Genomic DNA, 12928 nt, shown 5'->3' on the forward strand with positions numbered 1-12928 from the left:
AGAAGTGGGTACATAAACAACCAAATGAAGGCATAAAAGCTTTATACTAATTGAAAAGTTCCTGCACCCGGATAAGCCTCTCCACTGATGAAGCAACTCAAATCAGACCAAATCAAACCGAATTAGAAAAAGCCCACATTTAATGGATACAATGCTCACAGATAGCCTTCTGGCCCCCAGAGAGGAGACAGGAAAGAGAGACCGGAAAAACCACGAGACTGGTTTTGGGGGGGGGCAGTTTAAACGCCCTGTCGGAGTGGTCTTGAGATATCTGGGGGAGGGGTCATCATTTGGCAGACTTTCTGAGATACAACAGGGTTTGCAGGGAGATAGGAGATGGGGGCTTCGGTGGAATTTCCACCATAACACTAATACTCAGATTAAGAAGAAAGTTTTTATCTTTCTTTGTAGCTGATGTTTACATATTATCAAAAAGTAAGTCAATGTTTGGTGGTAATGGTTAAAGCCAGCAGTATTTCATATAGCCACATTAGGAAATAGAGATTTCATATACTGAACCACGAATTCAAATTCACTATCATGCAAAGAAAATCCAGCACAGTGTAAACATAGACAGATACCTGCCCCCAAATAGTGGCAAAACTGTGTCAGGGTTCTATGGTGGTGGGGGATTGTGAAAGAATCGTTAGTGGCTCTAATTTGAGCCTTTCCAATGGATGTGTATGTGGAGGCGGGAGGGGGGCAATGAAATATGATTAATCCCATCCAACCGCTTTGGGGCGAGATGATCTATGAAGCATGGACATCAAGTGTTAATGACCTTTATTTGTAATGGATTACTCCAATGGTGGTAGTAGGGAGAGGGGCATGAAGAGAGTTAGTTACCTAAGAATCTTGTGCAGTTACTGGCTTAAGTGTTAACTAGAGGTATAGGGCCGGGAACTGCAGCCAGTGACGTAATAATCCTTTTTCGTAACAATCGGTCCAAAGGTCCAGAGTGAATGTGGGCAGACAGGGCGGTGGGCAGAGAGGGAGCGGAGCCTCTGACCAGTAGCTGGGGGTGGGGGGGGAGTGGGGAGCGGGGAAGAGAACCATTTGCTTCCATTTAATTCTGTGCTAAGGTACTAGTATTGTTGGAGGGGATGAAACAAACCTTGTAGTTAAGGGGCAAAAAATTTGAAAAAGCATAGGACTGCAAGAAACAAACAACTTAAAGTGGAGCAGTCATCTGATCATAGGAGGGCCTTCCGGGGTTCGAAGGCAGCGCTAAAGATCGTGTTTCAGGGCCTGGGCTCCCGGAGTCCTTCAGGTCTCCAAGTACTTTTTGATCTTGGAAGACCTGATCCGGGGAGGGACAGGCAGCAGCCAGGCTCGTGAAGAACAGGAGCAGACCCACGAGCGAGCGAGGGCGGCGGGAGGTTTGGGCGTGTTACCGGGGCTTTAAGAAAGCTTTGGCGGCGGCGGCAGCCAATCAGCGGCGCGCGCGTGCATCCGCGTGCCCCTCGCTCCCCTCACATCCCACGCGCGCCGCGTACGTGCGGCGGTAGACCCCGCCTCTTCTAGGCGGGGCTTAAGAACCCGCGGGCCGCGGGCCACGGCCGCGTAACTGCCTCTGGTGCTTGTTTAGGTGCTGAGGCGGCGACTGCTCTGGTGGCGCCAAGGCCAAGCCCCAGGTGGAGGTAAAACTCCGCCGGCGCCGCCTCCGCGTTGCGGCCCGGCGTCGGCGGCCCCTGCAGCTGTCTGGGACGTCTCAGCGGACCTGCGCATTGCCGGGGTGAGGATGCGGCTCTTCTTTAGGCTGCTCAAGCAGCCGGTGCCCAAACAGATCGAGCGCTACTCCCGCTTCTCTCCGTCTCCGCTCTCTATCAAACAGTTCTTGGACTTCGGTGAGTGTGACGCCTTAGGGCCGGCCATCCCCAAGGCCCCAAAGGAGTGAGGGACCCGCCATCCCCCCTCCCGCCTGCTGGGCTCTTCAGCCTCAAGGCAAAGTCCGTGGGAACCGCCTGGCGGGGTGATGGGGATACAAGCTTGGGACTCTCCAGGGGCTGAGGTTTCAGGTTTCAGGAGGTGGAGGGGCAGGGCCTGACACCCACACGCCCAGCTTCCTCCAAGGACTCTCATCCCAGTTGGAACTCCTCAGCCTTCCAACCCTGCCTTAGATTTAACTTGACTCAAACCGCACTGTCCTGAAAACTTCAGAAAGATCTCTTAAACGTTTTTATTTTTAGAGTTTTTAATGTTTGGATAAGTCGTGTTTAGAAACACCTTGAGGTTGAGTAAATCCTGCAGTGGTATTTTGTTCCTTTTCTGCCGTGAGGTGTTGGGTTGCCTGGAGTGGCAGGACCAGAACGTCTTCATTATGATACCTTAGGACAGCCTCAGTCGTGGGCTGCAAATGCCCTAGATGTTGGGCAAGAGCTGGCCTGTGGGCTCCTGGCCACAGAGCAGGAGTTCTAGGACAGCTTCAGCCTAAGTGTGAGCACCTTTACTCGGTGTCCCTTGCACCCTGTTGGCAGCTGAGCTAGTACTTCCTTTATATGGATTGGGGTGGGAAGGGAGAGGGCCCCACTAAAGCCTGAGGCCTAACTTACATGGTAATAGATTCCGCCACCTTCCATTAACTGATCAATCATGTTTTCCCAGAGGATGCCATTCCAACACCAGCAGGCCGAATGCAGTTGTGAAACACTTGAAAATAAAACAAAAATGGAACTCAGCATTGCCGAAGGAAAATCAAGATGACTTAGGCTATCAAAGTCAAGCTCTGTTTAATTCGTTTGTTTTAAAAATGTCATGGGATGGTGTCAGTTGTGTATAAAAAGTGCAAAATTGGTAGAACCTTCTGGGAAGACCAGCTATCCAGAATGTGATGTTGTCTATACTTGTGGGGGAACATACAGGGTAGAAAGAGAGGTATAAGTTAGAGATTTAAGCTGATACCAAATTAAATTTTAGAAATCAAGCTGCCAAAGGTAGATGATGAAGATATGAGAGAGAAGTTGGCCTTTCATCTTAAGTTTCATTTTCAAAAGCTTTTCAGTAGTTGAACCCTTTCTCTCTCTCTCTCTCTCTCTCTCTCTCTCTCTCTCTCATCTCTCATCTCTCTCTCTCTCTCTCATCTCTCACTCTCTCTCTCTCTCTCTCTCTCTCTCTCTCTCTCTCTCTCCCTCTCCCTCTCTCTCTCTCGCGCGCGCGCACACTACTTGTAAATTTTATTCTTAAACATTTTATGTGTATATTTGGGTTTGTGTGGGGGTCATGGTGTCTGTAGAGTTCAGAGGACAACTTGGAGTTAGTTCTTTCCTACCATGTTGGGTCCCAGAGATCAAACTCTGGTGGTCAGGCTTGGCAGAAAATGCCTTTACTCAATGCATTTTCTTGCCCCACCCTACTTGTGGAGTTTTAGAGGTTTGAGGCAGGTCTTGACTTCACAGCTTAGAATGAAAATGTTGCTATTTCTATAAGTAGGCATGTTTTTCTAACTTAGGGTATAGAGATTATTGTGAACATAGGAACCTTTTGTTGGGGTAAACTGAGACAACTCAATTCTCAGTAAAAAGAACAAAAGGAATCTTGGTTACTCCCACATTCAAAGTGATGATTGGAATAGTGTGCCTGAAATTGCAGTTAATTTATTTCTATAGCACCTAGTATCTCCCATGTTACTAGGCATCTTGGCAAGGATGTTATTTGAGTAGGAAAGTTGCAGTAGTGGATAGTGTTATGGTGGATAATCTATGGGGGGGAGTATCTAGAAATAAACGTTCACTATTTAAAAAACATTGGGATCAGTGGTTTGAGGCCAGGGCCTCATGCTCTGAATTTCTGGTGTTAGTTGTGTAGGGGTGGGAGGTAGGGCACTGGTATTTTTAGAAGACTCCAGGGTCATTCTAAAGTATCATCAGTGTTAAAACCCACTAACTAGGTGCACTTCTGGCTGGTCTGCTGTCCCCCTTTCATCTGTGTGGAGTATTTGTTTAGGCCCTTTAAAATAAGAATTTCTTGAATTATATCTTTACTGAAAATTCATTCTGAAAGAATAACAAGTATTCTAAATGGAGTATCATATCCAAGTGCAAGATTTAAACAAACAACATATCATTATATGTTCTTTTTCAGCTCACAGTGGCAGTTACATGCTTCCAAATTTAAAAACATGCAAAAGGTTTTTTTTCTTCTATTAACTATTTCAATCTTTGTATAAGTTGCACCTTTTACTTTAATTTGTACCTTGCTTTTTAAACTTAATACTAAAGAACTTACCTTATATGTACATGTAAACTTTCTTTTCCTTTCTATGACTTTTAAGAATTCATATGGGCATAGTATAATTAGATAGCTCACAATTGATGGCTTGTGGGATGTTTCTAGACTTTGGTATGACAAGAACTACAGTGAATTATTGTGTACATTATAATTTCACGCATGTCTGGGGTGTAGATAGAAGACAAATTCCTAAAGGTGATCTTGCTACATCAGGAAGGATGCACATTTGTAGTTTTGATAATTGTGAGCAAATTCCCATAGGAATTGTGTACCTACTGGAAGTTTCTGAGACAGAGTGCCTGTTTTCCTGTACTTTTGTACATGGTTGTCACACTTTTAACAGGTGGAAAGCCATGTTTACATAGAAACTTTATCTTGTCTTTTCATTATGGAAGATTGTAAACATATAAAAGTAGAAGAGATAGTTTGATAATTCTTGGGTCATTATACTGAAAGCCGTGTGCTATTTGTATATGTTTGCATATGCAGGCTGTTAGGTTTTCTTATCAAAGTTAGGTTTGTTTCAGACAGTTTTTACTTTTTAAAAAAGATTTTATTTATTTATTATGTATACAACATTCTGCTTCCATATATATCTGCACACCAGAAGAAGGCACCAGATCTCATTGTAGATGGTTGTGAGCCACCATGTGGTTGCTGGGAATTGAAGTCAGGACCTCTGGAAGAGCAGTCGTTGCTCTTAGCCTCTGAGCCATCTCCAGCCCCAGTTTTTACTTTGTATCCAGTAACACTATTCTTTTGAGTTAACTGTTCTTTCAAGATTTGGTATATTACTATTTAACCTTCCACGGAAATCTATGGTATTGGTCTCTGTAGGTTTTCCATATCATCTGGAATCTGTTTGGATAGATTTTTTTTCTAGAAAATCATTTTCATCAATATTTTTGGCCAGTTTGTATAGGTGAGATAAACACACACACCTCTTTCTTTCTCTTTCCATTTAGGAGCTCACTTTTTATTTTGTGCTTTTAAAAAATTTAAGTTTGTCTTTTGACAAGTTTATAAATGTATATAACATATTCTTATTACCTTCTCCCATCCCTATCAATCCCCACACCACAGTCTCTTTCCTAGATTAATGACTTCTAGTTTGCTTTTTTGATCCATTTAATTGAACCAGAGCTGTCTGTGTGACCATTGGATTGGAGGTTGGTAGTGCCTTATTTATTTATTGAGACAGGGTCTGGAAATCCCTATGTAGACAAGGCTGACTTAAACTCAGGTTTGTCTGCTGCCTTTGCCTTTTGAGTACTAGGATTAAAGATATGTGCCACCATGCCCAGCTATGTTTGTTTGTTTATTCATTTATTTTTGAAACAGTCTTACATTGTAGTCCAGGCTAGTCTGGAACTCACAATTCTCCTCTGTGGTCTTCTGAGTGCTGGGATTACAGGTGTGCACCACTACATGCAGCTTTGGTAGTAGTGTCTTAATGGTTTTCCTTTATTTCTTGATTTTCATTTTTATTATCCACCCTCCCCCCAACCTTTATTTTAGATAGGGTTTTATTTTGCTAGACCTTGAACACTTAGTTATCCCTTTGTTTCAACTTTTTGAGTGCTGGAATTACTGGCATGAGGCACCAGATCTGGCTTCCACCCTCTTCTGGTTTATTTGGTTAAATTTATTTCTTAGTTTCATGGCTTTGATCTTCCAGTTCGTGCTTACCTAGCCCTTAATAAGTCTCACTGACATCTTTGTATCAGTTTTGTTCTTTTTATTTTCTTTCTTAAAACAAGTTGAATATTATTTTCTTTTTGTCATTGCCTTTTGTTTCAGGTCTTTTCTGTTACTTAATTTTATTTTAATTTTGTGTATATAAGCGTTTTGCCTGCATGTATGCTTGTTCACCCCTTGCTTGCCTAGTGCACACAGAGGCCAGAAGAGGAAGTCAGATCACCTTGAACAGCAGTTATAGACTGTTGTGAACCACCATGTAGGGAATTGAACCTAGGTCCTCTGGAAGAGCAGTCAATGCCCTTAACTGCTGAGCTATTTCTCCAGCCTCTTTATTTCAGTTCTTAAGGCTTAAGGCTGACTAATCAGTGCTTTAGCTGCTGAAATGTGTATTTGACCCTTACCCCCATCTTTTCTGTATCCTGGGAGATGTTTATTCTTTTATGAAATAAGGTTAGCTTGAGAGTGTTGAAACTTGCATTGTAGGTTTATTATGTATATCAATTATTTTCAGTTTGTTGAATGATTCCAGAATGTTCTCTAGGTTCTCTGACTTTTTGATGTTTGTCACTGTGTGTGGTCATTTCTTGTGATTGTTCCTTGAGCAGCAGAAAGAAGACTATTTTCTCTTCCCAGGTTACGGAATTATATATACCATATTGTTATTTAGGCTTTTTATACCTTGTTAAAAATTCACTTGATTTGTTGTTGATCAAACGAGAAAAGTTAAAGTCTTCAAATGTGATTCTATTTTTCCATATGTGTCTTAGTTTTTTGTCATATGTTATTAATGTGATCCTTGGTGCTTATTAATTGTCATGTCCTCATGGTGAATTGTTGCTTTTAGCATTACTAGTTTAATGCTTTTTGGTCTGGATTCCAGCCTTATTTGATATTGAGATCTAGTTCCCTATCTTCTTGTTTGCATTCTTATTTTGTTTTTCTGAATTACTTTCCTTTAAATATTTCTCTAAAGTTGGTTTTGCTTTGTCATAACTGTTTTTATTTATATGGTAGTTTTAGCCTGAATGTACTTATTGGTACAAATCAATAGATCTGTCATCCATAATGGTCAGCATCTGTGATTTTTTCCCTTTTGTTTTTAATGCCTTTATTTTTCTCCCTGTCACATAATTTATTACTTTATTTTACCATATTATTTTAACTAATACTTCAGTTTGAATTTTGATTTCATTTGCTATAGTTATTTCATTTCTGTAATTTTTAAAGATTATTTTATGTGTGTAAGTATTTTGCTGGCATGCAATATGATTGGTACCCTCAGAGGTCAAATGAAGGGGTCAGATCCTCTGAAACTGGAGTTAAGGATGGCTGTGAGCCACTGTGTAGGTGTTGGAAATAGAACCTCGGTCCTTTGCAAGAGCAACGAGTGCTCCTAATTGCCAAGTCATCCAGCCCCCACTTCATATCTTTAGACTAAATTTTTCTTTCTCCAATTATGGTCACTGCCTGCTAGCCACATGGACCTCTTGAGCAGCTGAAATGTGGCTAGAGTGGCTGTGAAACTTGATTTAATTGAAGTTTAAAACAGACTTGATTAAGTTCACTTTAAAATTGTGTTGTGTGGGGGTGTTCAGATGCATGTATGTATATGGCGTGGAGGCCAAAGGACAACCTTAGCTCTCCTTCCTTAGGAATTACCAACTTTGTTCTTTGAGATAGGGTTTCTCACTTGCCTGCAATTCACCAGGTATGCCAGAGAGCTAGTGATCTGACCGTCTCTCTCCCTCCAGCATGAGAATTACAAGTCTAAGGCACCATGCCTGACTTCTTTGTTGTTGTTTTGTTTTCAAGACAGGGTTTCTCTGTGTAGCCCTGCCTGTCCTGGGGCTTGCTCTGTAGACCAGACTGGCCTCAAATTCACAGGGCCTGCCTCTGCCTCCCAAGTCCTGGGATTAAAGGTATGTGCTACCACCGCCCAGCTGCCTGACATTTTTATGTGTGTTCCTGGGGATGGAACTCAGATTCTCATAGTTGTGAGGCAAGTGTTTTACTGACTGACTTATCTCTGCAGCCCTCAGTTAATTTCAAGTATGTTTACAATGATTTGGAAATAAGAATTTACCTTAACAAGTATAAACTTTATGGAATCTAATTATAGGCCAGTTCTTTGTGATAGAAATAGCTTGTAAATTGTGATATGGTATACATGTATGATATATAACAGATAACAAGTAATTAACATAAAACCAGTAAAATATCTCTTAACTTTTTTGAGGTGCTGAAGATTGAATCTAGAGCTTTGTGTGTACTAGGCTGGTGCTCTACCACTGAGCTTATACTCTACATCTCTCATAATGATTGGTATATTAAAATATTTTACACATGTCAGGATAAACAAGATTAATAATCTTATCTATTTATGCTAATGTAGCTATGAAGAAATTTCAAATTATATGTGTAGTTCATATTCTGTTGGACAGTGTGGCTTCAAATAGAATGTTAATTTCTTAGTAAGAACACTGTAATACCACATTTTTATACAAAAGAACATTTATTGGTTTTATTTTTTAATATAGCTTTTGGAGGAGGGGGTTGGAGACAGGATTTCTCTGTGTAACAGTTCTGGCTGTCCTGGAACTCATTTTTTAGACCAGGCTGGCCTCGAACTCATAGAGATCCCCCTGCCCCTGTCTACCAAGTGCTGGAATTAAAGGCATGTGCCACCATACCTGGCTTCATATAGCTCTTGTCATGTTTTTCTTTTTTGTAAAGTCTCTGTATTTTGGAATAATGTATTGTCTGAATGGCTGTTAATATTATGGTCAGTAATTGACCATTAATATTATGGTCAATAATTCTCTTAGTGATTTTGCCTTATGACTTTTTGTCTTCTGATTTCAAAAAAAGGCCAACTTGGACTGTCATGCAGTAAAGATACATTCTTCTGAATGTTGAGTGAGTTGGTAGGAAACAGTTTACATTTTCATTAGGACTTGTTTTTCATCTTTAGTCTTACTCTATTTCTGGTCCTCTCGTTAGTCACTTTTGTCCCCTCCCTGCACACTTACTTCTGTTTATTTCTCAGTTACGTTTACACAGCTTCACTTGTAATAAAGGTATTTTTGTTCCCTTTCCCTTTATTTTGTGTTAACTCCCCCCTTTCCAGAGTGTGGATGCTTGCTTCTTTGTAACTTCCTGGCTTCCTCAGTTCAGTTTCCTCACTACACAGAAAGCATGGGAGCTCCCAAATAAGAGCACCAGAAAGACAGTTGTGCAAACCTCCTCTAGCTTTTCATAGAACTGCATGCTTTGATATGTACCCTAAACACACCGGCTCTGTGAATCCTACAGGCGTTAGCTGCTGAAAGGCAGCAGCCAGTTCCCTTGTTCTTACTGTTCTTGAGGTTTTAGGGCCCAGGTGCCTTCTGTTTGGTTTTTGAAAGTGTTTTAAGAGTGTTACCCACTGGGAAGTTGACTTCGGTGCCAAATGACTACTCTGCAAAGTCTCAGGTTTTTAAGTCATCTTACTCTTCAGAGTTTGATTACCAGTGGGCAGAACAGTGAGTTCACTCCTGGAAAAGTTGAAAGACATTATTCAAAGATTGTGTTAGGAAAGGGGGAAACAATCTCATCCTTCTTTCTGTGTTTATTCTGCTCCTTTAAAAGTGCACAAACAGATCTTTCATGTAAGTACAAAAGGTCTGATGCTCTGAGGGATTGCCAAGAATTAGACCAACCTGTTTAGAGACAGAAGCCAGCAATTTAGAATGAAAAGGGAAGGGAAGAATTTAGTTTAGGGTCTGGATATTGTACTTAGCTTGTTGCACCTTGGTCATTGTTTAAAGAACTAGCCTTTAGGCCTTTATGATTTGATAGGGCTAGATTTCCATAGGAGCTCATTTATTAGGCTCTGGGACATCTTAAAGTATCTAAAATTGTTGTTCTGACTTTGTTCCTTTTACAGAACTTGAGTGTATTTCATGTGCCTTATTAGTTTTTATTTATTATCATAAAAGGTAACAGATTTCATTGTACCATTTTCATATATATCCTGTTGTGCTGCTCTTCTTCCCACTACCTTCATCCCACTAGCCCATCTCCCTTCTCCATCTTTCATGTCACATGTGTTCTATCCCCATCTTTTTTCTCTCTCCTCCATTAAGATGTCTTTTCTCCTCTTGGTCACCTTTCTAGTTTCATGACTTACACACACCCCTAGCATCTGCATACAGGGAAAACGTTACTTTTTTGCTTAATGTAATTTCCAGCTGTATACATTTCCTACAGATATCATGATCTCATTTTTCTTTATGGCTGATTAAAATTCATTTGTGTATGTGTACATTTACCCATTCATTTATTGATAGCTGTTTCCATTTTTTTGCCATTGTTAACAGTACAGCAGTAAATGTGTGTGTGCAGGAGTTTCTGTGGACTTGGGGTTCTTTGGCTATACCCAGGAGTGGACTAGCTAGGTTATATGTTTATTCACTTTTTGAGGTGCTTCCATGATGATTATCATAGTGGTTACTCTCCTTTGAACTCTCATTAGCAGTGAATAATAAGGGTTCTTTGTTGATGTCTGGGTGGTTTCCTCCTGTTAAGCTTTTGGGAAATTGATCAGACTGCTGGCAAGACTTGGGAAACCTTACCTTTGCTGCTGCATACAATTACAAAATATAACCACTTTCATTTTTCTTCATATTGTATGTGCATTAAATTATTTTGCTTTAGTGATAATTCTATCTCAGAGTTGGGTAAAAATTTTTTGGAATACATTTGTCTAAGAATTTCTTTGATCAGAGCCTGTTTTTTTCTCATTCTTTTTTAGTTAGTAGATGTTAAGAGTATCTTTAGAGTCATAGGAAAATTCTGGAAATACAGAAAGTATAGAGAGTGCCCTTGTACCTCCCAAACACACAGCCTTTGCTGCCTTCAAAGTCCCATACTGGACTTTGAGGAGCTGCCAGTATCCATTGTTACAACTAATAAACCATCATCATCATCACCAAAAGCCCATTGTTTACACTAGAAATTATTCTTTGTGTTAACTCTGAGTTTTGACTATCTTTTTTTCTAAATAAAGCTTTACTGGAGCATAGATATGCTCATTTTTTACAGTCTGTGTCTTTGGTTTCCTCCACAACAGCAGAGTTGAGTTGTTGCTTGAGACTGTATGGTTTACAAAGTCAAAAGTGCTTATTGTCTGGTTGTTTAAAACAAGTTTGACAGCCCCTGGTCTAAGTCAATTCAGTTTCCTCTTTAAAGAGTGAGCACTATTGCTCTTAAGCTGCATTTAAGAGATAAAGCTGTTTGTCCTGTATCCTGCTAACACTCAACCTTCCTTATCTGGAATTCGACTTTTTGAGTGGCCCAGACTTTTCTAGATAATCTGGTAGTTTACTTATGGAGTGTCTTGTTTCTGAATAGGATTTCCATATGAATGGCTTTGAAAGATCTTATAGGTTTAATTTACAAAACTGTCAGTAAAATTTAAGTGTACTTGTTTCTCTACAGGGTTGCCAAAATGAGGTTTTGTGATTTTAATTGAAATGCCTAACATAGGAACTACAAGGTTTTTGTTTTGTTTTTTTTTTTGCCTGATTGGGCATATTACCTGCATTTTTGTTCTGCATAAAGTGTTTCAACATTAAGTAACTAGAATCTGGGTTTTCAATCATTTGCATGAATTTATTCCTTGTATGTTTTTGTGTTGGTAGTCAATAAAGAGCATGATGACTAGCACAGTATCAAAAATATGCCAATGAGACTATGGGTGGGCCACCTGTTATTCTCAAGCTTTCCATCTTTGTCATGTAAATTGGCATTGAAACTAGCATTGAGGTATCTTTTTATATGCTTTTAGGGCTAATTTCCCTTTATATTTCTTTTCCTAGCAGAGCTGAATTTGGCCACGTTAGAGATAGGGTTTCTCTGTAGCTGTGGCTGTCCTGGAACTCACTCTGTAGGCCAGGCTGCCCTTGAACTCACAGAGATCTTCCTGCCCCTGCATTCTGAGTGCTGAGTGGGTGTGCCACCATGCCAGACTCCTTCATATCTAATGAGAACTCTGGTCCTGATCATTGGTTCATCTTTTCTCTAAGGTTGTACCTTGTATCATAATGAATGACAAAATTGTAGTAAACAATTATTTTACTCAGGTGAATATTGATATATTCTCTCTAATTGAACACTTTGGTGCTTTATTTCTGATAGCTATGATTTTATTTTTATTCTTAGAGTTGATCTGGGATTCTACCATAACACTTGCTTTACACCTGTGATGTCTTATTTCTTATTTCTGCTTGGAGGTTAGTATACAGTAGTCTCACTGTTGGGAATAAATGATCAACTCTTCTATATTTACCCACACCATGAAGTTTGGTACTGCCTCATGTGCTAGTCAGAAAACAATAGAGCCCTTTGAAATTTGTGGCATACCTGTCTTTTTCCAACAACTGTTATATTTTGATAGATACAAGCATGTGTGAGTTTGTGTATGAGTGTAGGGATTACAGGGGTATGCTACTATACCCTCAGGCTTCTAGCTGAATTTTTCTTGGATATGCTCTAGTAACAGAGAAATGTGTCCTTAAATTTGGTAGCAGGTATTTCTTGATAACCCTACTGGTTTTATACTGATTGAGTTCATTTTTTCCCGATTCTTCCAGTTAAATAGAAAGTGAAGTGACCATTATTCTGTTACTGTTCATATACTTGTCAATAATGTACTGAAGGAGATACCTTTTTTGGAGTAACTCCTTCTTGGAGAAGGCTGAATCCCTTATTCTCTAGAAATTATCCTTCTTGGACACTACCCATCTTTGGCTAGTGCTGTTTACCCATTGTAGCTGTCTCTGGCCAGTATACTCAGTCTTCTTTCTATTTGAAGTCAGAGCTTGGCTTCACTGAAACTTTCTAGTAGGAAATTAAAGTAGACTTATATGGTAACTGGAAAAGATTCGTAGATGCCACCAGCATTTATAGAGAATACTTACCTAAACTTGGTATAAAATGTGGTACCATTTGAGTCTTGCAA

The 12928-nt window shown here is 40.1% G+C and overlaps 1 protein-coding gene across 2 annotated transcripts in view; it reads left to right on the plus strand.

Annotated features, from left to right (window-relative positions):
• Positions 1-1526: 1526 nt before the first annotated feature.
• Pdk3 (pyruvate dehydrogenase kinase 3) overlaps positions 1527-12928 on the plus strand; it is a 75882-nt gene continuing 64480 nt past the window's right edge. Inside the window, exon 1 of one of the 2 annotated variants that reach the window (XM_027431906.2) lies at positions 1527-1847. In XM_027431906.2, coding sequence (XP_027287707.1) covers positions 1742-1847 — 106 coding nt within the window. In that variant the 5' untranslated portion in view covers positions 1527-1741. The remainder of the gene's footprint in view (positions 1848-12928) is intronic. The other variant, XM_027431907.2, reaches the window with a different exon arrangement.

The sequence above is a fragment of the Cricetulus griseus genome, chromosome X (assembly GCF_003668045.3).
Source record: "Cricetulus griseus strain 17A/GY chromosome X, alternate assembly CriGri-PICRH-1.0, whole genome shotgun sequence".
Lineage (NCBI taxonomy): Eukaryota > Metazoa > Chordata > Mammalia > Rodentia > Cricetidae > Cricetulus > Cricetulus griseus.